This window comes from Neomonachus schauinslandi, chromosome 10 (assembly GCF_002201575.2).
Source record: "Neomonachus schauinslandi chromosome 10, ASM220157v2, whole genome shotgun sequence".
Classification (NCBI taxonomy): domain Eukaryota; kingdom Metazoa; phylum Chordata; class Mammalia; order Carnivora; family Phocidae; genus Neomonachus; species Neomonachus schauinslandi.
Window position 1 is genome coordinate 107,453,202 of NC_058412.1, and position 26,049 is coordinate 107,479,250.

Here is a 26,049-nt window from a genome sequence, read left to right on the forward strand (position 1 = left end):
GCAAGGCGTTTTCCTCCTGGTAGGTTGGATTTGCGTTTCACTGGCTAAAATCTTTCTATCCCTGAAGCGGGAGGTGGAGGAGGCAGCACAAAACTGTAACTCTAAGAACCCCAACCCGGGTCTGGCCTTCACAAGCCTAGACTTGTTTAGCGTCCGGGTTCTCAGAACAGGGAAAAGAAGGCAGTCCTACAGGAGGCGGAGGCCCCGCCCCTGCATCCAACCCTCCAATGGATGTTCAGGGAGGACGGGCTACATGCAGATCAGGGACACTATTGGCCCTAGAGTCTCTCCGCCAGGCAATGGGCGGGGCAGCGTGGTGACGTATCCACACGCGGCGCAGAGGCGGAGAGCGCGCGCTCCCAGACGCGGCGCTATTAAACGGTTGCAGGCTCCGCGGGCTGGGTGTGATCTTCTGCCTCTCAGACTTTCGCTCGCTCTTATCGTTTGACGCCCAAGCCGGCTACAACTTCCTCATCTCCGCCTGTAGCTGCGTCGTTGTGATTCTGCCACCATGTTCGAGGCGCGCCTGGTCCAGGGCTCCATCCTGAAGAAGGTGCTGGAGGCGCTTAAGGATCTCATCAACGAGGCCTGCTGGGACATAAGCTCGAGTGGCGTAAACCTGCAGAGCATGGACTCCTCCCACGTCTCCCTGGTGCAGCTCACCCTGCGTTCCGAGGGCTTCGACACGTACCGCTGCGACCGCAACTTGGCCATGGGTGTGAACCTCACCAGGTGAGCCCCGGGGTAGCAGAGAGCCGGGCTCTCGTGCACCCCCACCTCCTGCTCTTGGCGGGAGCGCCTGCTAGCTAGGCCTTCATTGGCTGGCATGGGCGACCTGCGCTATCTCATTGGCCTGCGACGCCGAGGGGCGGGATCTAGCGGAGCGCGCGGTTCGGAAAGCCCGCGCTGGCAGCCGCGCGAACCGGCTTTTTCCGCGCCAAAGTCACAAAGCGGGTGGTGGCGGGAAAATGACGGGCTTCTTCGCAATGCCAGGAAAAGCCTTGCACAGCTCTTTGGCCATTAAGTGCTGCCGACCTTGGATGAGAAACCTTTGGCTTGATTGACTTTAACTGCTTTATGATGTGCCTTAGTTCTGTCAGCCTACCTAGGGACAATCGGTTGGTTCTGGTCTTTTATTATTATAAAGTTGCAGTGAGCACCCGGAGTTCCTGGACTTAAAATTTCTCCAGGGCAGTGGCTTTCAACTTTTTATTACTACTTGTCTAGTATATAAACATGTTTAAATCTTAAGGCTTATGAGAAATACCCCGACTACGTGCAGTGTGTTTTAATGAGTATCCTAGATCATCTTTCATGATCGTCGCGACCGAATAATTTGTTTCATCCATCAAAGGGATTTGCAATTCATAGTCTTCTGTTGATATCCAGAAGTGAAATTGCTCGTGGTAGGGTGTGTGCTTGTTAAAATATAAATACTGCAAAATTGCATTACAAAATGGCCGGATCAGTTTACCTAACTCACCCAATTCCTCAGACGACCCTGGTAAAAATGGCAACTCCTTGTTTTAATTGCGTCAGAAATCGATCTTGAGAACATTGTGTTGATTTTAAATCCTGTGTCTTCTGTGCTCTAGCATGTCCAAAATACTAAAATGTGCTGGCAATGAAGACATCATTACACTAAGGGCCGAAGATAATGCGGACACCCTGGCACTAGTATTTGAAGCTCCAAGTAAGTCATACCCTTCTACTAAGTTATCCTGGAGGAAATTTAAATGCAGTGCATTTCTCAAAGTTGTGAGAAATTTAAGAAAATGTTTGTGATGATCGTAGAACTTAACATCATAAACTTAAATGCTTTTCTTCAATCTGCTTTCTTTTGGTAGATCAAGAAAAGGTTTCCGACTATGAAATGAAGTTAATGGATTTAGATGTTGAACAACTTGGAATTCCAGTGAGTATCAAAGTTTCTGACTGTACTGTACACAAGTCATGATAGTTACATAAGATAATGTTAATAATACCATTTAAAGCCCAGTTTCAAACAGAACTTCTATATATCTGCTGATAACATGCTCCAAAGTGGGGTTTTAGTATTTATACTGACATTTATAATTTCATTAAACTGCAGTACTCTAAAATGAATCATTGGTTGAATTCATTGCGCTAAATGTGTATTTGCGTTAACCTCCATCCCCCCCCCCTTTTTAAGAGTAGACTTTAAAGCTGTGTTAGCAGAAATTCATTAAGGTTAAGTTTATCAACATAAAAGGAGAGAAGAGATGTTGAGATGTTTAAAATCCTTAGTATCTTATTTTCTTGTTTTGTTTTGGTAAGTAATTGGGCCTCCTTGAACAGCCATCATCATTTGTATGCCATGAATGTCCTCTTGATTTAGCCCAGAAGGTGATTAGGGGGAGGCTCTTTTCCCTGAATAGTGCGTTTATCATTAAAGGTTTAAACTCTTAATTTTAGTTTTCTTAGTATGATTATTCTTATGACATACTTGTTTTATATCTACATTTATTTTTTTGAGTGTTAGAGTATGTTAGGAAATTACACAATGAGTGATATTTCAAAGTAATCAGGAAATCTTAAATTCTGAATTCTTGTCTAGATGCGGAGTCTTCAGAAAATGAGAATGCCAAATCTTTAATTTCCAGCAACTGAACTTTATTTTATTTTTTAAATAGGAACAAGAGTATAGCTGTGTAGTAAAGATGCCTTCTGGCGAATTTGCACGTATATGCCGAGATCTCAGTCATATTGGAGATGCTGTTGTAATTTCCTGTGCAAAAGATGGAGTGAAATTTTCTGCAAGTGGAGAACTAGGAAATGGAAATATTAAGTTGTCACAAACAAGTAATGTCGATAAGGAGGAGGAAGCTGTAAGTAGTTTCTTAAGTAAACAGAAAATACTTTGAAGAGCATTGTAACCCTTCTTAACATTAGGTTGTGCCTTAGTCTATTCAGGCAGCTATAGCAAAGTACCATGGACAATGACTTATAAACAACTGTAATTTATTTCTCACAGTTCTGGAGGCCAGGAAGCTGGCAGATTCGATGTCTGGTGAGGACCTGCTTCCTGGTTCACAGACAGTGGGCTTCTCACCTGATAGAAGGCTCAAAGGAGCTCTCTGGGGTCTCTTTTAGAAGGGTACTAGCACCAAGCACCTCCTAAAGGCCCTACCTCCAAGTACCATCACATGGGGATTTGGTTTTAACATGAATTTTGCAGGAACACAGACTTCAGTCTATAGCAAGGTAATTGCAACTCAACAGAAGGATCTAGTTGGAGGTAAAAATTTACTTTAGGAGCTCTTATGTAATCTTTATATTAACTTTCTATACAGTAGGCCCAGTAGGGGGCCCAGAGAACCCCATTTAGGGACAAAATAAAGAACACTCTAATTACTAAATATCCTTAAATTAAGGTTTTCCTATATAATCAAGTGTTTTTAAATAATATTTATAAACTAATATTTTGTAATTATATTTAAAAAAAAAAAAGCCTTGCTAGCCTTTAAATAAACATCAGTTAACTCTGTAAATTAAGGACAGTTGAAGGTTCTAACCTCATAGGATTATTAAGATTAAATATGGTAACAAAGTGCATAACATAGTGTCTGACATTTTAAGTTTATAGTAAATATCAGATATTCTAGTCCCTTGCGTGAGTAGTCAATCCTTAGTTTAAATGAAGACTTAAAAATATTAGTAGCAAAAGTCCAGGGGCTAATTCTGAATTATTGGTCTCCTAAATTATATTGTAACTCTGCTGCCATTCTGGATTTTTGTTTTAATCTCGAGTTCGTTCTTTTTTTTTTTTTTTTTTTAAAGATTTTATTTATTTATTTGACGGAGAGAGAGACAGGAGAGAGGGAACACAAGCAGGGAGAGTGGTAGAGGGAGAAGCAGGCTTCCTGCTGAGCAGGGAGCCCAATGTGGGGCTCAATTCCAGGAACCTGGGATCATGACCTGAGCCGAAGGCAGACGCTTAACGACTGAGCCACCCAGGCGCCCCTCAAATTAGTTCTTCTATAAATATTTTTATATCTGAAGTATGAGCATTTTATGACATTATTTGGTATCAAGAATTTTTCAGTGTTTTCCTATTTCCTTGGGTATTTCAAAGTTGTTTGAATTAAGATTAATAAGCTCTGTACATTGTAGTTCGATGATAGGCCCTCAAATTCTTTTAATCTATTGGTTCTCCATTCAATTTCTTTTTTACCCCCTCCATTACAATTTGTTGAAGCAAATCCTTTGTCATTGAGTTTTACCGAAGTCTGGATTTTGCCCATTGTATTCCTTATGTCAATAAATACGCTCCTCTAACCTGTATTTCCTAGAAACTGGTAGCTACAGCTTTAAGAGGCTTGATGATACTCAGTGTTTCCTTTGTTTTGGGAATGAGAGACCAAAAATACTTTACAGATGGTGGTATGTGTACCTCTAGTAGGGATGAAGTGTCGTATATTTTCTTAGCAGCCATAATAATCATTTAGAATCATTAGGTCATTAGGGTTGTAATGTATTAATACATTTTATTCCTTCATTTATTATCTGATTTATTTATTAGGAACATTCCCATAAAGAGAAGCTTTCTCTTACAATTTGTACCTGAGCTACAGTTCATATGGGAAAGGCAGACTAAATACTTGATTCTTTTTTTAATTTATTTTTAATTAACATAATGTATTATTTGTTTCAGGGGTACAGGTCTGTGATTCATCAGTCTTACACAATTCACAGTGCCCACCATAGCACATACCCTCCCCAGTGTCCACCCAGCCACCCCATCCCTCCCACCCCACCCCACCCCCCCACTCCAGCAACCCTCAGTTTGTTTCCTGAGATTAAGAGTCTCTTATGGTTTGTCCTCCTCTCTGGTTTCATCTTGTTTCATTTTTCCCTTCCTAAATACTTGATTCTTTTGATTTACCAGTCCTCAAAGTTAGTTTCATATCACTCTCCAAAGTAAGCAATAAAGGGTTTTTTGGTTTTGTTTTTAAACGTATATTCTAGGGGTGCCTGGGTGGCTCAGTCAGTTAAGTGTTTGACTCTTGGTTTTGGCTAAGGTCATCTCATGGAACGAACCCTGCTTGGGCTCCACACACAGCCTGGAGTCTGCTTGAAGATTTCTCTCCCTCTACCTGCCCCCCTCCCCGTCTTGCGTGCACCCATGCGCTCTCTCTAATAAATAAATCTTTAAATATATTCTAAACTAATGGGTTGCAACTTTCTTGATGTTTTTCAATATGATTAATCTTTTGTTTTGTCTCAGGTTACCATAGAGATGAATGAGCCAGTTCAGCTAACTTTTGCACTGAGATACCTGAACTTCTTTACAAAAGCCACTCCACTCTCTCCTACAGTAACACTCAGTATGTCTGCAGATGTACCCCTTGGTAAGATAATTGGTTTGTTGAATCTTGTTTTGTAGATGGTATAGTGGAGTTCTCAATAATTAATTATGTTCCTGTCTTCTTTCAGTTGTAGAGTATAAAATTGCTGACATGGGACATTTAAAGTACTATTTGGCTCCCAAGATCGAGGATGAAGAAGGATCTTAGGTATTCTTAAAATCCAAGAAAAGAAAGTTAAGCTCTTTAAGAACTGCTTCTGAGATGCCAGCATGTACTTGAGTCTGTCACCAAATTTGTACCTCTGAATACATATGTAGATATCTTCTGTAAATAACCTATTTTTTCCTTCATTCTTTACAATTTGTTTAAAGAATAAAGACCAAAGTCAAATCTGGTCTTGTTAACCTAGGAATATTTCTGCCTTACCCAAAAATACTTGTGATTTTCATAACAAAAGGGTTTTGATTCTTAAATACAGTTTTAAGAATTTTTTTCAATTTAAATAAAAGTTATTTGAATTTCAAACATCACAAGACAGTGCCTTCATTTGGACCATGACTATTGCAATTATCCTAGGGAATTCAGTTCAAGCTACCATTTCATGTAAATGTGCTTATTTTTCCAGTCTAGAGCAGCCTGATAAAAATACATTAGATATAGCAATAAAAAGTATTCCAAATACAGTAGGTGACAAGATATTTTTGGGGATTCATTTGTCAAACTTATTTTGGTATTCTTCTAACTTGAGTTCAAGAAATGAACAGGAGGGTAGACCAAGTCCTAGATATATTGTTATTTTGTCAATTTTGTTAGCAAAAACTAACACTTTTTTCAGAAGCTTTATGTACCCGAAGCTGTGTGGACTTTAGAAGACTAGCATTGCTATAGGGCAGTGTTTCTTTGGCCTAGGGAGCCTTTTAAAAGAATCTTGCAAGATTTAGTAGATCTGTGATAGGGCCCAAGCAATATGTGCAAAAATAATTTTTCTAATATAAGGAGCCTTTTTTGGGGACTTAATCCTAGCGGTTGTGAAACGGACTGTTTAAATGTTCCTACTAATTGTGCCACAAAGCCACAAGCTGGCATAGTACATATTGAGAATTGCTTCATTAAAGTTCTTTATCCTGGTGTGTTTTGTGCTTGGTGGTTTAAATGACTGGTTTCTTTTTGTAGTATCTGGACTGAGTTCTAGTTACTGGACGGTAGAATTCCCTGTACCCAGTAGGTTCATTACCTTCTGTGTGCCTGGGGGTCGGGAAGGATATTGGCTGCAAAGGAGCCTGATGGAAGTTTTGGGAATGATGTAACATTAATAGAGACTGGTGATGGGTCCAAGACTGTATGCACTTGTCAAGCTCATCCAATTGTACTTTATTGTGTGTAAATTACACTTCAATAAATCTGACATTTACAAAGCTTCACGTGCTGCAAAATGTCCCTTGTGGGCGGGCCTCTTACCTGGGTCAGGCCCGATGGTGAAGAGGGAAACTGAAGCACAAAAATGTGGGGCCACTCGAGACTAGTGGTGGGGTACTGACCAGCAGAGACCGCGGCGCGCCTGCGGGGAAGGCCCACAGCCCTGGGCAGTGACTGGGAGACCCGGCCGTTCCGGTCATCCACAGCTTCACTGTCTTGGCTTCCGTCTCCCATGGGTGCCACTGAGCTCCCAGCACTGTCGGAGGGATCAGGGAAGGGAACAAGTAGCCGGTTTACCCGGAGTCTTGACTGTGACCCAGGCGGCCGGTCACCCAAGGCACCTACACAACCCAGCGGAGGTGACCGGCAGCAAACCCAGTGCGCAGCGACTCCCGCAACCCCACAGGGCGGGACTCCGCCGGCGCCTCCCGAGAGCCCCCGATGCCGCCCGCAGGACGCTCCCACTAGCGCAGGACCGAAACGGGAAGTTTCGAAGAGTGGAATAAGAGGACGTCGCTCCCGGTGACGCCACTTCCGGCGCGCCGCCGCTCGGCGTGCCACTTCCGGCGCCGAGCTGGGTGGGTGGGTGGGGTGGGTGGCCGTTAGGTGAGGCGTGCCATGAGGCCTCGGGCGTCTCTGCTGCCAACCGTGAGCGAGCTGTCGGCGCGCGGGCGGCCTGGCGCGGCGTTCCGGTAAGGCGTGTGTGCGGCGGGGCGGGAACAGAAGCGCCCCCCTCAGGAGCCCGGCGGGGCCGAGACTGCGCTCCCTGCCGAAATCCACTTCGCGTCTGGGTGTGGAGCGTTCGCCAGCCCGGGTCACCGCTGCCCTCCTCCCAGAAACCGGTTTTGTTTGTTTCCGTCTAAATTCACGTCGGTTTTTATTTGTCTTCCTGGCTAGGCTTGGAGACGGGCAGGAAGGTAGTGTGTGTGGAGGCGCATAATGCCAGGCACTGCGCTGAATGCTTTACTGATGCTTTTAAAGTCTTGCAACCCTCGCGTGTTTAGGGAGTTTGGGGGTTGCGGTGGAACCGGTAAAAAAAAAAAAAAAAAAAAAGCCTTTTGGGAACTTGGACTGGTACTCAGTTTACGTTTTTCCTTCCTCTTGCAGAATTCTTAACTCTTTGCCGCCAGTAAGCATTCGTCTCTCCTCTCCCTGACATCCTGCGATTTTTTATGTTTTGATACGGGTGTATGAATAGGTAATGGCAGAGTATGTAAACTTTTTTTAAAAAGACGATACAAATCAGAGGTGATTAAATGCCCTCAAAACCCCCACATACCGGTAGTTTGGACTTTAAATTTTGTAGAATTAAATTTAGGTTATCATGTAATCGGGATCGCAACACTTAAAAACCTAGTATTTGATGCAGTTTGAGCTAACTTCAAAAAAGCATATAAATTAGCATTGTGGATTCAGTACTTGATTTCTGCACTGGTATATAATATAAAAAGGGACATTTGCATTTAGCACCAATTCCATCATAATGCTAGTTATTTTAGGTTGACTGCGGGCCACTTAAAACGGCTCAATAATTGGGATAAAGTATATAGAAAGCACTTAGAGTAGTACCTGGTATCTCACCAACACTGGGTAATTATTAACTGACATTATTATAATGATGATGGTTATTTACAAAGTATCATACCAGAGGAAGGCAAAGTCTTTATGGTTTCTGTTGTTGTTGTTTTTTTTAATGTTGTCCTTATTGTGAAATACTTAATTTTCCCTTTTTACGGATCCACTTCACCTTTAGAATTAGCTTCACAATCAAAATAGATTTACTTGTTTTATTCATATAACTTTGTGATTTTATGGCAGAAAAGTGCACAAATTACAAATTTTTCCCCCATTTAAATGTCATTGTTTTTTAATCTTATCTACTATCTCTTCAACTAGTGACAAAATAGCCATGATTTCATTACTGAAGTTGGTTTTGAATATTTTGAACAAAAACCAGATTTTATTTTATTTATTTATTTTTTTAGGAAGCTATAGACGTAATCTGGAAAATGAAATCACTACTTTCAGTGCTTGGGGTGGGGCAGAGAGGCAGGGAAATTGGCACTGGTACAGTGCTGATTACCAGTACTGATAGTGCTGATAGCCAAATTTACAGGAAGCTCTACAGATTTTTTGCATTAAAAGAAAGATACCCATTAAGGGGGATCAACAAAATGCTGATGTGAGTGTATTCCATATCCTACCCATTCTCCGTCCCTGGCAAGTAAGAGAATCATTTGAGCATATGCTCTTTTTGCTTTTTCCTGAAACAGGGACAGGGGCCAGGCAGTACTATAGCAGAATGACTGAAAATGTGGACTTAGGTGTCAGACTCAGATTTAAGTCACCACTCCTCACCTGCTCTGTGTGAGGCTTTGGAAAAATTAGGAGGCACAGGAATATTGGTGCCAAGATAAACATGAGGTCTGTTTCTTGGCAAATGTCTTGACTCTCGTTCTACCAGGACAAGCCAGAGTAGATACATAATGAGAATGTTTTCACTTTGTCAAAGGAATATCTGATTTTAAGTGCAATGGAGTATAAATTGCCAGTTGCTTAGTATGACATCTCAGCCCAAAACTCCCAATATATGTAACACACTGATGTCACTTGCATACAATGACAGTTTTCTTTGTCTTCAGACTATAGCTGTGTCAGTGTGTTATGATGCCATCCCGTACCAACCTGGCTACTGGAATCCCCAGTAGTAAAGTGAAATACTCCAGGCTCTCCAGCACAGACGATGGCTACATTGACCTTCAGGTAAATGCCAAAGGGAGCTGATGAGACTGGCTGGCTCTGTTTCTTTTGAGTTAGCAGGAAGACCTTCCAGGTGGAGGATTTGCTAACTGTCCATGGGGATCAGAAGGAGCAGCAAGAAGGAAACTTATCTCTGAGACCCTTTCAACCATAGTTTGCAGAAGGAGGGGCCTTGGTAGAGCAGTTTCAAACAAATATAAATATTGTTCATTTCTAAGAATTTTTAGTTGTAACGCCAGAGCCCAGTAGTTATGTATTTTATTTAGTTTTTCTGGAAAATACTCAGATTGTGTTTTGTTAAATAGAATTTTTTTAAGGACTGTGTCATTGGTTCGTTTACACTTTAGTCAAAGCCAGTTCGTCTTTTAAGGGAGAAACTAGCTGCTAAAGCCAGCAGATTGTGGGAATCTTCCTTCTTTCCTGATGTCATGAGATCCAATTTATTAAAGGTATTCTTTGTGGCAAACAGTAAGTAAAACAGAATATTTGTTAAGTTTGTATTCTACCCTGATTCATTATTTATAAAATACTTAATGTGTAGCATCTCCTTTTGACCACTTCCCCTTAGAATAGTTTAGGTGGAACCAGGGCTAAGGAGGAAGAGGCAGGAACCCATCCCTTTAAATATAAACAAATCAGTGACTCTTTGCACTCTTCGGACCCATACTTGAAGGAGAGAAGTTTTTTGTTTTTTTCTTTTGAAAGGACATCTGGGAAGCTTCCAGCCAGTTAGGTCAGATACAGAAATGAGGCAAACCTTAGAAAGCTTGTCTCTGAATCTTAACTTTGAATTGAACTTATTAACAAGTTAGGTTACTTGATCCATGGGGTGGGCAACTAGTGCTTTAGAAAAAGCTGTTTCTAAAACCTTTGACTGTATGCTAACTTAACTTTGAATGCCAGAAATAACTAGTTTTGTTTACTTCTCCAGACCATGATATTCACTCTTGAATCCCTATAGATTAGTACAACCTTCCATGTGCCAAGCATTTAATAAATACATGTTTAATCAATGAGTGACCATTAAAGTGTCTTTTGTTTTTGTAAGAAGATATTTTCTTATGGTGAATGGTATGTGGAATGAGATTAGAAGTAGAAAGAGTAACATTCTGCTGGAACTCTTCTGAGTGATTGTTAGAGCAATAACTAGAGCTTCACTTCCTGTTTGTCCCTTGCCGTTCTCTCCCGGAGCTCTAGTGGGTAGTAGGACTTCCTTCAAGACACACAAAGCATCCACCTTGGTTCTTATTATTCTCCGTGCTTTAAAGTGTCTCAGTCCTGGTATTTTCATAATGCTGTGCCTTTTTTGTTTATTTCTCTTCCAGTTTAAGAAGAGCCCTCCTAAGATCCCATATAAGGCCATTGCGCTTGCTACAGTGCTGTTTCTGATTGGCGCCTTTCTCATAATCATAGGCTCCCTTCTGCTGGCTGGCTATATCAGCAAAGGGGTAAGTTGAAGGGTTTGTGGGAATGTGCCATGAAATCTTTAAAGTGGGCTCTATTGTTTTATATTCATATCTAGTACAGGATTTGCCAGCAGAAAGAAGAAAAGAGTGTTCTTTCAGATTTTGTTCTCTGATAACAAAGCATATGTTTCTTTTTTTGAGCAAGAACATGCTTGTCCCACGGTTTCTGTGAGGTGTGTGGGGGCAGGTAGGCGCATTTTCCCTCTGAGATGTCGAGCAATCTTCCCACTGTGATAGTTTAGAACAGCAAAGCCGAGCCTTGCATTGAGGATTCCTGATTGATAACGGCTGTACCTGGAGTAGAATGTGTTACTGCAATTTTGCAGTGCCACAGACATTCCAGGTTTGGGGAGAAACAGTGAGGCTTCTATAGGTCTGGGGCCACTGACCAAACCAGGGCTTGTGACTCATGAGTCTGATCCTTCTTACGTTGGGTTTGGTTGGAGTTCTTGTTATGCTTCCGAGTGTTATCTTCAAAACCTAAAGTGGTATTTGGTGGTTCTTTTTCTCGGGCTATATACATACACTAATAGACAGTGCCCAAGTTGATCTGAACTAATAATGATCACAAGTCATGTCTGTTCTTCAACACACACCAGGCCAGGGGATGATGGTCATATTGTTCTGCAGAGGGAACACAGCCAACATCTGAAAAACTGTGGACACTATAGAAATTGGGAATAGTAGCACTGTTGCAATAAAATGGCTGCATGTGGTTTTTAAGAAGTGAATCTGATTTGCCTTTGTTTCTTATCTATTTAAAATTATTATATGGTCACCAGGTGTTTACTTGGTGCAATCTGTGTTTGAACATCTAGCTTCAGGACTGTGCCTTCAGTTAACTTTCATTGCAGTATACAATATCAATTCCAGAGGACTCTGTTAATGATATGAATATTGAGAGTGGAGGTGACATCCACATGCAGCAAATATCATTTTACCTTGTGTGGTTTATAAAAGACTGCTTTATAAATAAAGATGTTAAGAGAATCACTAATAAGTTTTGTTTTTTTGGTTTGGAGTTTTTTCACTTTTTATTACAGATATTTCAAACAAAACAGAAGTAAATGAAATAATGTATTAAACCCCTCTGTGTCTACCACTCATCATCAACAGTTATAAACATTTTGCTTCATGTATTCCCCCACCTTTTTTTCCTGTGTATGAAACCAAATACCAGATTTACATTTTGCTGGTATTCTTTTTGTTTTTGTTTTTTTTGAGAGAGAGAGAGAGAGAGAGAGAGCTCATGAGAGTGGTGGAGGGCAGAGGGAGAGGGAGAGAGAGAGAATCTTAAGCAGGCTCCATACCCAGCATGGAGCCCAGTCTCACAAGCCTGAGCTCATGTCCTGAGTCGAAATCGAGTCTGATGCTTAACTGACTGAGCCCCCCAGGCACCTCTATTTTGCTGGTATTCTCAAGTAGCATCTGTAACAGTTTTTATATAAGTTTATGGGTGCTGTATTAATATCTTTGACCTTGACTTCATATTAGATTTAGAGACTTACTTAGATTCAGGTTTAGTTTTCTTTTAGAAAAAATATATCATAGGAGGTGCTGTGTATTTGTTAAGGCAGGTTGGTTTTGAAACTTCGATGTTAATCAGAATCATCTGGCAGACTTGTTAACACACAGATTCCTTGGTTCCATTCCCAGAGATTCCAGGTCTATAGGTGGGTGATGAGAATTTGCATTTCTAACAAGTTCCCAGTAATGCTGGTGGTCCATCAACCACATTTTGAGAATCATTGCTGTAACATTACATTAGTCCCGCATTGGGCTCCCTGCTCAGCAGGGAGCCTGCTTCTCCCTCTGCCTGCCATTCCCCCTGCTTATGCACGCATGCTCTCTCTCTCGCTCTCTCTCTGTCTCTCTCTGACAAATAAATAAAATCTTTGAAAAAAAAAGAGAGATTTTTAGATTGGGTTTACCTTAGATGAGGGAAAGCTTAAAATTAATGGGAAAAATCACAAAGGAAAAGGAGGATAAATTTAACTGTATAAACATTTAAAACTGTACCTAAAAACAAGGCAGAGCAATTTTATGAGTGGATTCATTCATTTAATACATTTATATTTTGGGCACAGCTGGGGATCCAGGGATGAACAAAGTCCCTGCCCTCCTGGAACTCCCCAAATAGTTGAAGCCCTATTGATAAAAACACTTAACACCATTTCTTCCTCTTCGACCTGTGAATTGTGCTCCTGGGAATATACAGTAGAATCTGAAAGGCCAAGGAAAACAATGAAGTTTATTGTGGTATTCTGTACAGTTACAAAAAGTGAGAGACAAAGTATCCAACAGTCGGTAGGGGGGTGGTTAAGTAAAACTGTGGTGCATCCATTACAGTGGAATGATAGACACCATTAGTTGACATATAACATGTTAGTGTCAGGTGTACAACGTGATTCAATATATGTCTATATTGCAAAATGATCACAATAAGTCTAGTTAACATCCATCACCACACATAGTTAGAATTTTTTTTCTTGTGATGAGGACTTTTAAGATCTACTCTCAGCAACTTGCTAATACGCAATACAGTATTATTAGCTCCAGTCACCATGCTGTTCATTACATCTCCAGAACTTACTTGTTTTGTACTGAAAGTTTGTACCTTCTGACTATCTTCACCCATTTTGCCTATCTCCCACCCCCAGTGCCGAACTTTTCATAATATTTTGGCAATTGCTTGTTACACTAAGAAACTAAAACAAGGCACAGGGTATGGTGTGTTCACAACTAGAAACTAGAATGGAGAAAAGAAGGAAACAAACGAAATATCTATGGATGAAGATGGACAATTTATTTACTTTATAATTTTTAGTGCTTTGCAGTTTTGCTACATTTTTTTAAAGATTTTATTTATTTATTTGACAGAGAGAGAGATAGGAATAACAGAAACACAAGCAGGGGAAGTGGGAGAGGGAGAAACAGGCTTCCCACGGAGCAGGGAGCCTGATGTGGGGCTTGATCCCAGGACCCTGGGATCATGACCCGAGCTGAAGGCAGACGCTTAACGACTGAGCCCCCCAAGCGCCCCTAGAGTTTCTACATTTTATAATCAGGAGGAAAAGAGGTGTAAACCTGTTCCGTTGGTAGCATACTACCCAAAGGAAATGCTCTGAAGAGTGTAAAATACTGATGTATGGGTTGAACCTATGGCTTTGTTTTATTTTAAAATTGGTAATTTGTATGGTACTAATGTGTTTGCCACCTTCTGCCACCAGGGGGCAGACCGGGCTGTTCCCGTCCTGATCATTGGCATCCTGGTGTTCCTGCCAGGATTTTACCACCTTCGCATCGCCTACTATGCATCCAAAGGCTACCGGGGTTACTCCTACGATGACATTCCAGATTTTGATGACTAGCACCAACCCTCAACCCTGAGAAGAGTCACAGATGGGACTGAGACCAGCTTTAAGATATTGAGCAGAAACTGGCTAAGGGCTAAGGAGTTCTGCAGTTTGCAGATGTTAAACAAAAGAATGGCCATCCTCAAGATGTCAACAGAGCTTACAATTACAAATTAACTAATTAGGACATGCTCTATTTTTCATCTCCTGGCTCTGGCAAAAGCTGACAAGTTTTTCCACACTAGTATGTATCTTGGAAGAGTAGCGGTGTTAATGGTGTGGGAAAGCAGGAGGTTATCCTGTAGTGGAGAGTGTTACTGCTGCCACCCTTTTTGGAGTTCAGCATTTCTTTTAAATAGTCCTTATTGTCAGTTCTGGTAGCAAATGGAAAAATTTAATATGTCAGATTTCATATTACTAGTAATTTATCTTGAAAACATCTAAGTATCTTACCCCTACACTCATCTCTCACTGTGTGTGCTAATGGAAGACCTTGGCAAATCAAATGTCAGTGTGGGTGCATCTGTAATATTTTTTACTTGCTTTCTTATTAACAGCAGCCAGGACTTTTTTAAAATCTCAGAGCAAGTTTGCAGAAGGTAAACGCCTTCTCTGTTCACCAATCCTTGGTCAGCTTTGATTTGGTCCACCAGTAAGTTGGCCAACATAATTTGGGTTATTCTGTTCTTTATAGATCAGGATGTTCTGTATATCATGCCTTTAAGGACTGGACTTTGGCTGTTTCCTAAGGAAAAAATGTAGATAAGTGATTGTTATTTAGAGATTATAAACCTGTTGTTAGCACCTTGCATTATGATGTCATTCTGCTGAAGACTGCAAGACTCAACCTGGATCCCTAGATGGACTAGACTGCCTTAGTTTGATTCTGTTTCCTAGCTTGCACAAAGTGACATACTCAAAAGAAATTAAAATGCCAAAATCTAAACCTAGACTTAAAGTGAGTTAATTTCAAGTATATTTCAGAAAACATTTTAATGATTATATGAGATCTTTGATCCCAGTACCCAGGGCCATCTTCATTTTTAGATAACTGGCCTTGTGGGTCAGACTGCTTTTCAGTTGTCCTCTTACTATGAGCTTATGGACGTGGGCGACTAGAAGCCTGGAAGGGCCATCAATTGAGATTTGGAGGGCTGTGGGTGGAACAAGTTTATTGGGGAAGGTGAATTCACTTTTGGGTGTGTTAAATTGTAGATGTGTACTCTACATTCACATGGAACTGTTGAGTAGGCAATTGGAAAGCATGGATCTGGAGTTCAGGAGAGAGTCTAGGCCAGGGCTAGAAATTAGGGAGTCATTATGGGGACAATATCTAAAAGCTGAATGATACCACTCACAGAGTGAGTGCATATGAGAAAAACACCTAGGACTCAGGAAATGAGGGACGGGGGGGTGACCTGAAGCAAATTCCAGAGTTAGGTGCATTTGGTAATGGGAGAGGAGGCCGGGGAGCCCAGTACTCTATTGAAGTTCCTGGGCCTTGACACTGGAGATGTAAAGAGATCTATAAAGCTTTATCATGGGAACTGTTTGTAAGGCAAAACTCAGACCAGAAGGTTTTGGCCAAACCAAATTATTTGGTCTTTTTTTTTTTTAAGATTTTATTTATTGGAGAGAGAACAAGCAAGGAGGGAGAGAGAACGAGCAAGGAGAGAGAGAGGGGAAGCAGACTCCCCACTGAGCGTAGAGCCTGAGCAGGGCTCAATCCCAGGACCCTGAGATCATGACCTGAGCTGAAGTCAGATGCTTAACTGACTGAGCCACCCAGGCACCCCTATTTGGTCCTTGTTATAAGGATAATGATGCTTCTGGTAAGGGGAGAATGCTCAAAATGGAACTGAAGGCCATAAAATGAGAAGTAAGCATCTTGCGATAGAAGGTAAACATTTGCTCCCCAACCCATTCTCTAAGGTTGTCTAATGAAGTTTCTTATACACCCATCTAGAAGTGTTCTAAGCACATAAACCCATCCTTTTTAAAACTCAGACTTCCATTGTATATTTCTATAATTTTCCTTTTTTTCACTTACTCTGTTTGCTATTTCTTTCCATATCCATGGAGATCAGCCACATTCTTTTTAAAAATCTACACTAGTATATAGTTTTCCAAGCTGTGCATGTAGTCCTAGGGTCCCAAGAGCAGAGACCATAAAAGTCCTAATCCTCCCCTCTGATGTCCCCTAACAAATGGCCCTTGCTGTTCTATGTGAACATTCAGGCTCATAATCTCATTCCAGTGGGATTGTTTATTCAAGTATTATTTGTTTGGGTTTTTAAAGATTTTATATATTTATTTTGAGACAGCGAGCAGGGGGAGGGGAGGAGGCAGAGGGAGAGAGAATCTCAAGCAGACTCCACACTCAGCGCAGAGCCCAACGTGGAGCTCGATCTCAACACCCTGAGATCACCACCTGAGCTGAAGTCAAGAGTCCGAAATTTGACTGACTAAGCCACCCAGGTGCCCCTCAAGTATTGTTTATTAAGACAAAATCAGACTCCCTGTAACTGCATTGACAGTAAGTGTGTATTTTGGTTCTTTATAGAAAACATCTAAACGTTTGTAACAACGGTGAATGTTTCTTGAAACCTTTGCCCAGATGTGCTAAGCACCTTTATTGCATACTGTTTGATTTTAATCCTTGAAAAAAAACCAAGTTGGATAATATTCTTAGGTAATAGGTTGGACATTCGGGACTCAAGGCAAAGCCTGAATTGCCCTTACCAAATATGAAAGCCCAAGTGCCTTTAAGGGCCGGGCAAGTAAAGAAGGGGTGGGGATGGGCAGAGCCATAGACAGTAGTGGGGACCTAAGTCAATTGTTAAATGTATATTTTATGTAAAAGCAGTCTTCTCCCCGCCCCAATGTTGGTTAAGCCATGTGCTCTAGCTTTATAAGGATTTTCTTACTTGCAACAACTGTTAGACCTCTCGTTCATCATTTCCAAGGCTAAAAATCCTCTGGGGTTGCGTCAAATGTTTTATGTATGACGGAGATTCAGACCCGTTGCCTCTGGATAGGCTTCCCCTGGTCAGTGCGCTCGCCGCATACTGACTGATTCCTTCTGCCCCGTCGTGTGAGGTGCTAAAGGCATAACAGGAAAAATTGGGCATGGTCAGTGAGGAGCGGAGGTTGCAAACTAGTGAACACAGATGTCGGCCTGCATTTTGTTTTTAAAAATGGAAGGGTTCGCATTTTGATTTGGGGCTTTTCTTGAAAAATCACTAGATTTTTCTTCTGTACTGAGACGCTACAACCACCTGGAGCAAGGTAGTAAAGCAGCTTCGTCTGAGCAGAATTGTCCAGTTCACCACAGTCCTCACCGTTGCTTGGCTGCTTGTGTGCCCAATCTGCTAACTGTTTTTGTTAAGGGCAAGAGTGCGTCTTAGGGTTGCACAAAGTCCAGCACAGTGTTTGGGGGCACTTCAGTTTATTAAATGAACCAAAGTTCGAAGTGCATTTCCATCCCAGGATGCTATGTAATGTTCCTTCGAGGTGTGGACAGTTGGGCTGGAACTATTCGATTCAGATGGTCCTGAATGACCCTCTCGTCAGCTGCCTGGCAGGCCGGCTCCTCCTCAGACTGGTTGGTGCCACCTGGTGAGTCCAGTCTCCGCCTGGCACCCTTTGCTCAGGCCGTTGAGCCCAGTTCGCAACCACCTGCACGTTCCATCCGGCGGGGCCCTGGGGTGTCCCTGCCGGCTGACACAGAAGAGCCTTCTGTTACTGGTTCAATGAGGGAAGCTGGTCGAGGGACAGTCAGTTTTGACCTTCAAAGGGTTATAAACCAAATTAATTCGCCATAGTTGTCTTGTGTCATCTAAACTCCTATCTCGAGGCTTCTCTCCTAGACATGATCCCCCAGGCTCCTGGCCTCACGCGTTCAGTTATGGTTTAGTGCCAGGGCGGGGAGGGTAGAGTCCTATTAGCTGTAAGGCGTTGGGCAAATCGCGTCTGGAGCTTCAGTTTCCTTTTAAGGTGGGGATAAGCCAGTTCCCATCTGCGAGGGTAAATGTGCGGATTAAATAAAACCGTGTCGGAGGGCGCTTCACACACAGACTGGCACCCAGTAAGCGCTCAGTTAATGGAAGCTGCTGTTTGAGGAAGTGAAGACGGTCAGTCCCTTGGCTTCAGGGAGTAGTTCCTCGGGTGAAGCTCAGGAGGGGAGAGAACCCATCTGTTATCCCTGGGGCCAACCTGAAGAATCTGCTGTCCCATGGAGTTGGGCACCCCAGCTAGCATGGCAGTCGGGCCCAGCCAAGGCAAGGGAGGGAATGAGAAGGTCTCCAGCCCCTGGCACCCCCCCAGCATGCACCTGGGAGGCTATGTGCTCCAGTCCCGTGGAACAAGAGGGGAAGGGAGAGGACCAGAGCACCCCACTGTAGCCCTCACGGGCCACTGAGGCCCCTGCCGCAGGAGGCCCTGCAGGGAGCCCTCGCAGACCGCCTCTCCTGGAGCTTGTTTTCCCTCACTTCTCCTCCCATGGGCCCTGTTTTCACCTCTTTCTCCACTTTCCCTCCTCAGTCTTGCCCCTTGCTACTCGAAGCGTGGCCTGCGGACCAGGAGTTTGTTAGAAACGCAGAATCTTGGGCCTGCCTCAGCCCTGCTAAATCCAAACCTGCGTTTAAACAAGACCTGTAAGGTCGGTGCCTGAGAAGCACTGGTTTGGGGCTCCCTGTGCCTCCTAATCCATTTCTTCCCTTTGGGCCTGGACCTTCTCTGGCAGCACCAATGGCTGAGGGTGGGGGGCACCCAGAATTTAGAGCTCCTCCTCCTTGATCCACCTGTTACTCTCCAGCCAACCCAGTAACTCCCAGTGTCTCGAGGAAGCTTCACAGAAACGGCATGGACACAACACAGGAAGGCTTTGTGAAGATGCTTCGTGTGAGCAGTGAGATACCAAAACAAGTCCCACAGATGGCGAAGGTCCATGGCAGGAGTGAGAGCACATTCAAGTGCTCTGAAGGCTAGGGGAAAGGAGCTGTGTAATTTAGGACCCAGTGAGAGGCAGGGTATGTTTTCCTGCGTTTGTGGGAGGCAGGCCTTGCGGCTCAGGAGCTGCCCCTGAACACTGGAGGTGCTGACTTTCCTCCCTGGCTCTGTGGGTCTCCAATGCCTCCATTCTTTCGTTCCTTTCCCTAACGGGAGAAGAGCCAACTAGAAAGTGCTCCAGTCTTGGCTAAGGTTCTAGTCCTTCGAGAGGGTTTTCTCTAGGATTAATATCCACCGAGTTTGCTCTGAGACCACCACCCTCAGGACCACAACTGAAAAGGTGGCAATAGCCGAATCACCAACACAGCTAGCAGGGTTCGTGGCCTGGCAGAGTGGAGATGACTGGCACGAGGAGCTGGGGCTGAGTCAGATCTCTGGATATAGCTGCGGGCTCCTGTCCCTTCAGCCATGATCTGAACGTTTTAAGACTTCAGAGCATATTGACAGGGTACTTGCTAAGAGCGCCAAGTTTGCCCTTCTTGGGGATGTCAGAAAATGCCAGGTATTTTCTCCATTTAATGGGAGTGAAACCACAGTGGGACCAGAGGAGCATGGACTGAATGGGCCCAAGATTAAGGACTCCTGCTCATTCTGAACATTGACTCAAGATGGTCTTGCGCTGTATTGCTCTCCCAGGGCTGTTGGCAGAATAGAGTACATTTATTTTCCAAGGCCCGGGTCACCAAAACTTGGAACTTGAGAGTACTTTGGGGGCAAAATATCTCTTTATTAAAACAACTCAACTTAAACATTAACCAAAAAAGTAGACCACAGAGCTTTGAAGGCCGCTCTATCTTGATACAATTAGGTCCTCTAGATGCCTTAGCCATTATCAGTCACAGCTTTAATCTAACCTTAGTTTTATCTCCAGACTTTGTTTGAAATCTGTCTGTTAATTCACCTTGAATTCTACTTTTAAGTTTATTCATGAAGTGTTTTTTGGGCACCTACTATGGACATTTGCCAGACATCAAAAAGGAATCGTTTACTTCTGCCAGAAGTTTGCAACTTACTTAGGGAGGAGAGCTCCATATCTGAACTAGCTAAACCAATGTAAAAAGTAATATTCATCCATGAATAATTTAGAAAATTGTTGCTCTGCTAAGTGGATTGGAGAGGAAAGGAGGTTCGGCAGGCTCCGAAAGGGTCTGGTGGAGACAGGACTCAAGCTAGACCTAGGGCAGGTGGGAGGGAACTTGGGTGAACTTGGGCTGCCCCCCTCCCCACCCCACTGGTAATGGGTGTTGTGTCCAGGCAGGGCATTGGGAGAGTTGGGGATTAAGGTTGCCTAGGTTACATGGGACTAGGTTGTGACCAGCTAAAGAACAAGAAACTATGGTAGTTTTCTTTTTAAACTTTTTATTTTTCTCAAAACGATCAGTGCACATATCATAAAAAGTTAGTTAAACCAGGCTTATTACGAAAATCAGTTGTTCTTAGCAACGCCTTCTCCCCCATTCCCCAAGGGACAAACCACCCACCTTAGGTTCTTCCAGCTGAATCTCTTTGCATTGACTTTGAGCTCTCCACATGATATATTACCACTTCACAATTTTTCAAGCCTAATCAACTGACTTTATCTGGTAGAAAATGGAGATTTTGCCCCATGCCCTCACTGTCTCCTATCCTACTCACATACGTGCAAGCCCTGTTTTCTCCATGTAATTGTGTGGTTTTGAATGGGTCAATATTAAACATTGTGATGTGACTAAGAATATATAAACCCTATTTGCAGCTTAGGCAGGACATATATTATGACTTACTTCTCCCTTCAGGCACAACTTTTAGTTTTCCCTGAAGTTGACAATCTTTTTTCATTTGTTTATGTGATTTTCTATGTAGCTGTCACTAAATCAGGCTCCGCCTTTTCTATATGAATCCCCTGGTATTCTGTCCATGTCATCGGGAACTCTCTCTGGAGCCTGCTGCCCTTTCTCTACCTCCTTTTTGTCCCCCAGAGGTGAGGATGTGACTGCAGAGCCTTCAGCATTCCCATAGGACTTATGTGGAGATGTCTGGTACCACTCTGATTCCAGGTTCTTCGTTTTGCTACTATTTTTCTTTCTGGATGCTTGTAGGATGGCATTCAGTGTTCTGACATTTCACAGTGACATGTCTTGTTGTTGGCCTATTTTTCTCCAGCACAGGCACTCTGGAAACTCGTGTCTTTTAGTGTTAGGGAATTTTCTGAAATTAATTTCTTTGATAATTTCCTTCACTCTAGGGTCTCTGCTTTCTGTTTCTGGAATTGTTTCTTTAGGTGTTGGTCCTTATCTTTTCTCTCCGATTTTTCATATTTTTGTCTTTTTCCATATTTTGTCTTTTTGATCTCCTTTATGGAAGGTTTACTTAACTCTGTCTTCCAATACTTCTGTCATACTTTTTAGTTTTTTGCTATCATGGTTTTAATGTCCAGACACTCTCTTTAATGTTCTGGGTGTTCTTTTTATGGCAATAAAATTTTATTTTGTGGCCATAAAATCTTTTCTTATCTCAATATATTATCAATGTAAATATTCACTTAATCAGGGCACCTGTCTGGCTCAGTTGGTAGAGCATGTGACTATTGACCTCGGGTCGTGAGTTCAAGCCCACATTGGGTGTAGAGCTTATTTAAAAAAAAAAAAAAAGACAGAGGGATATCTGGATGGCTCAGTTGGTTAAGTGTCTGCCTTCGGCTCAGATCTCAGGGTCCTGGGATTGAGCCCCAGGTCGGGCTCCCTGCTCAGCAGAGAGTCTGCGTCTCCCTCTCTCTCTGCCTCCTCCCCCTGCTCATGCTTTGTCTCTGTCTCTCTCAAATAAATAAAATCTTTAAAATAAATAAATAAATAAAATATTTTTAAAAGACGGGGCGCCTGGGTGGCTCAGTCGTTAAGTGTCTGCCTTCAGCTCAGGTCATCCCAGGGTCCTGGGATCGAGCCCTGCATTGGGCTCCCTGCTCAGCGGAGAGCCTGCTTCTCCCTCTCCCACTCCCCCTGCTTGTGTTCCTGCTCTCACTGTCTCTCTCTCTGTCAAATAAATTAATAAAATCTTTAAAAAAAAAAAAGAAAAATAAAGAATGGTCCTTTAAAAATACATCATATCATGTCATTCCTCTCAAAACACCACAGTGGTTCTGCATCTGACTCACAGGAAAAGCCCGAGTCCCTGCAGTGACTGATGCAGGCCAACGTGATCTGTCCTCCCCCTGGCCTCCCTGTCATTGGCTCTTCTACTTCCTGTTCACTCGGCTCCAGCCACACTGGCCTCCTCAGTGTTCCTTGACTTCTCCAGGCCCACTCCCACCTTAGCATCTTGGCCTTGACTGTTCCTTCTGCCCAGAATCCCTCCCTCCTTCAAGATTTGGCTCAGATTGCATCTTCTCAGTAAGGCCTGCCGTGGCCTCCATGAGTAATACTACAACCTGCCCACACTCCTGTCCCTCCATGCCTAGAGCACCCACACTCCTGGCCTCCTTTTTCCTGCTTAACTCTTCTTTTCCATAGCAACTGTCACTTTCTAACTAATTTTACTTACTTACTCTGTGTGTTCTTCATCATTCCATTCCACGCCCTCACCCCACCCCACTTAGAAGGGCAGACCTCTGTTTTGTTCACTGATGTTCCCAGCACCTTGGAATGATGCTTGGTACATTGGGCACCAGTAGTCTTCGCTGAGTGAAAGGATGAACGAATGGATGAATCTCTTTGAGGATTTTCATGGTTGGTTTGGTGAACTTTAAAACTTCTCCCTGCATGCCGGGCTTTTCTCTAGGTTGCTTTTTCTATTTCTTTGCTTCAGTCTCGACCTTTCAGGTGATCCGTGGCTGTCAGCTCATGCTAAAGAGTGAGGACACAAAACCCAGCACAGCTCTGTGCCTGTGGAACCGCCTTGTTGACCATGGGATGGATCCTCTGCGTGACAATCTCTCTGGGCCATTCATTGGGGAGAACTCATGGTCAGTGACTTCAGATCTTTCCCTGAGGCTGGTCTTTCCCAGATAGCAGGGCTGCCCACCAGCACTTGGGAACCAAGTTGGCAACAAAGGCTGGGAGTCTCGACTTCTACTTAGCCCCCTGTTCTCAGTTGGCTGCTCGCACCTCGGCTATAAAATGGTATCTCCCAGCTTCTCAGTCAAAAAGCCTGATTTCACAAACTCTCTCCAAAGATCAGACTTCCAGATTCCTGCCAGGGTACTGGGGTAAATTTTGCCCTGTGGCTTAGAGTTGGGGAGGAGAGATAGTTAACTCATTTTTTTATGCATGGATTCCCATACCTCAGGGGCTTTGCTGCTCCCATGTTTCCTTCTTTCCCCCCAAGCCCTTCAGGGCCTGAATTCTGCCTTCTTCCCACCACCCGCATTCAGATAAGCTGGTGTCATCCACAGCGTCATCAGCTTGCTGCTTGGACCTCCAATCACCCTGCCCTCTCTATGATTAGCCCCAGTTGTTCAGCCTTTGTTCCCACTTCTGCTGACCTCGCCAAATCAGGAGACCCAAGCACCGCTTCACTCACTGACTTGTTTACCAAAACTGCTCAAGAAGTACATGTTCTGACACTCTCAAAACAGGAATAGCTTCCTTCTTTTTCAAATCTCTACCCTGGAAAAGACTCGTTTTTCTTTTTTAAGGGAAATCGGATTAGAACGAACTGTGTTTGGGGCGCCTGGGTGGCTCAGTTGGTTAAGCGACTGCCTTCGGCTCAGGTCATGATCCTGGAGTCCGGGGATCAAGTCCCGCATCGGGCTCCCTGCTCAGCAGGGAGTCTGCTTCTCCCTCTCCCGCTCCCCGTTTGTGTTCCCTCTCTCGCTGTGTCTTTCTCTGTCAAGTAAATAAAATCTTTAAAAAAAAAAATTAAATAAATAAAATTTTTAAAAAAAGAACGAACTGTGTTTGAAAGGTTTTTTTGGTTTTGTTTTTTAAGACCATCCTGCTGCTCTTTGAGATCCTTAGAAAGCCCGGTAGAACCAGACCTGGCAAAGATTAGGTCCTGAGGTTCAAAACGCGGTGAGTAACTGACGGTCTACAATGAGGGTAGAAGGCAGCAGGTCAAAGGCGCGGTTGTCTGTGGTCTAGGAAGGAGACAGCTGCATGTTGAAATCTGTCTGGACACAGCCAAGACTGGGAGAGTGTCTCTGGTCACCTGGGGTCAACCTGGGGTTTCCCTGCTACCTGGTCATTTCCCAGGCTTCGAAGAACAATCAGTTATTTAAATATGGAACTGTACTAATTAAAAAAAAATTAAACGCCCTCCATTACGAATTTGCCGTTGTATTCTTTCAGAAAAAAAAGTGCATATATAAAACCATATACAGATTCTTTTTCAGCTGTCTTCATTGTGAAGTAGAATACATATACAGAAAAGCACACAAAACATACATGTATGGCTTAGATAATTAGAAATCGAAAACTCAGGGAAGCGCCTGTCAAGTCAGGGAGTACCACACGGGCATCCTGGGCAGATGGGGCGGCACGGGCAGCGAGGCGAGAGGCGACAAAGCAGATGTCGCCTGAGAGCTGCCTGACTTGGTTCTGGCCAGTACATTGTGACAGGAGGGGTCTGGGAGAGGAGGGAGACAGGTGAGATCTTGGAGAGCCCTCTGTGCCAGGGGAAATAGGCCAGCCTCCTGTCCCCCACCCCAGCTGGGGGTCTGGCCCTTCTCTTCACTCTCAGCTCATCCTCTAAATCTGCTAAATAACCCACAGAAAGTATGACTTTCCTTCTTGTAGGCTACAAGATTAGAACAGAATATCCCAGCCTTTGATCAAGCCCATAAAACTCCTGACACTGGATAAGAACAGACTCTTTTGGGTAAAGATGAAAAGAGGCACATGAAAAGATTCAGGAACACAAAAGAAAATGGAGGAGGAAAATGAGAGGAGCGTTGCTTCCAGTAACAGGGGAAATGTGTGCCAAGAAGAGACTCATGTTTGTGGAGAGATTGGAGAGGACATCGGAGGGGCCACCTGGAGTCCACAAACACTGCTTTCAGATGAACTCAGGACTTAGGGGTAAACACTCAGAGAAGAGGATGTTAGGGACGACTTTTTTTTTTTAAGTGTATTTATTTATTTATTTATTTTTAAGATTTATTTATTTGAGAGAGAGAATGAGACAGAGAGAGAGAGCACGAGATGGGGGAGGGTCAGAGGGAGAAGCAGGCTCCCCGCCGAGCAGGGAGCCCGATGTGGGACTCGATCCCGGGACTCCAGGATCATGACCTGAGCCGAAGGCAGTCGCTTAACCAACTGAGCCACCCAGGCGCCCCTTAAGTTTATTTTTTTAAGTAATCTTTTGATTACTAAAGAACTCACAACCCCAAGCTCAAGAGTCACATGCTCTACTGACTAAGTCAGCCAGGCGCCCCAAGAATGTGACGTACAACTTGCTCTGAGATTTAAACATGAAAATGAAATGTTCTTTTAGAATAAAATGTTACTAAAATTGGGGGCGCCTGAGTGGCTCAGTTGGTTAAGCGTCTGCTCAGGTCATGATCCCACGGTCCTGGGATAGAGCACCTTGTTGGGCTCCCTGCTCAGCGGGGAGTCCGCTTCTCCCTCTCCCGCTGCCCCCTGCCCTTCCGCCTGCTCATGAGCTCTCTCTCTCTCTATCAAATGAATAAATTTTTTTTAAAAAATCTTAAAAAACAAGTTACTAAGATCAACTCAGTAAAAAATGGAGAACCCAAATAGACCCACTAACTCTAGAGAATAGGAAGAAGGCCCTCAAAGG

The 26,049-nt window shown here is 43.4% G+C and overlaps 2 protein-coding genes across 4 annotated transcripts; both read left to right on the forward strand.

The window, feature by feature from the left end:
- The first annotated feature begins 330 nt into the window (after window positions 1-330).
- Window positions 331-6,739, forward strand: PCNA (proliferating cell nuclear antigen). Its single transcript, XM_021689067.1, has 6 exons — window positions 331-732; window positions 1,596-1,693; window positions 1,848-1,915; window positions 2,655-2,849; window positions 5,249-5,372; window positions 5,458-6,739. The coding sequence occupies exons 1-6, from the start codon at window positions 512-514 to the stop codon at window positions 5,535-5,537; spliced, it is 786 nt and encodes a 261-aa protein (XP_021544742.1). The 5' UTR covers window positions 331-511; the 3' UTR covers window positions 5,538-6,739.
- A 610-nt stretch (window positions 6,740-7,349) lies between these two features.
- On the forward strand, window positions 7,350-15,274 carry TMEM230 (transmembrane protein 230). 3 transcript variants are annotated; one of them, XM_021689041.1, is made up of 5 exons: window positions 7,360-7,438; window positions 7,854-7,944; window positions 9,389-9,509; window positions 10,832-10,954; window positions 14,203-15,274. In XM_021689041.1, exons 3-5 carry the CDS (start codon window positions 9,411-9,413, stop codon window positions 14,341-14,343), a joined length of 363 nt encoding a protein of 120 aa, XP_021544716.1. In that variant the 5' UTR covers window positions 7,360-7,438; window positions 7,854-7,944; window positions 9,389-9,410; the 3' UTR covers window positions 14,344-15,274. The 3 variants fall into 3 exon arrangements, with proteins under 3 accessions (XP_021544718.1, XP_021544716.1, XP_021544717.1); XM_021689043.2 differs by lacking the exon at window positions 7,854-7,944 and having other exon boundaries at window positions 7,350-7,438; XM_021689042.1 differs by lacking the exons at window positions 7,360-7,438; window positions 7,854-7,944 and adding an exon at window positions 9,877-9,955 and having other exon boundaries at window positions 9,431-9,509.
- The last annotated feature ends 10,775 nt before the right edge of the window (window positions 15,275-26,049 follow it).

What these genes read in the sequence shown, in the direction of transcription:
- PCNA (XM_021689067.1), top strand. Translation starts at nt 512, where the DNA reads ATGTTCGAGGCGCGCCTGGTCCAGGGCTCCATCCTGAAGAAGGTGCTG. An exon ending in ACTAGTATTTGAAGCTCCAA is followed by an intron (nt 1,694 to 1,847) that starts GTAAGTCATACC and finishes TTCTTTTGGTAG; the next exon opens with ATCAAGAAAAGGTTTCCGAC. An exon ending in TCGATAAGGAGGAGGAAGCT is followed by an intron (nt 2,850 to 5,248) that starts GTAAGTAGTTTC and finishes GTTTTGTCTCAG; the next exon opens with GTTACCATAGAGATGAATGA.
- TMEM230 (XM_021689043.2), top strand. Translation starts at nt 9,411, where the DNA reads ATGATGCCATCCCGTACCAACCTGGCTACTGGAATCCCCAGTAGTAAA. An exon ending in ATGGCTACATTGACCTTCAG is followed by an intron (nt 9,510 to 10,831) that starts GTAAATGCCAAA and finishes TTTCTCTTCCAG; the next exon opens with TTTAAGAAGAGCCCTCCTAA. An exon ending in CTGGCTATATCAGCAAAGGG is followed by an intron (nt 10,955 to 14,202) that starts GTAAGTTGAAGG and finishes TTCTGCCACCAG; the next exon opens with GGGGCAGACCGGGCTGTTCC.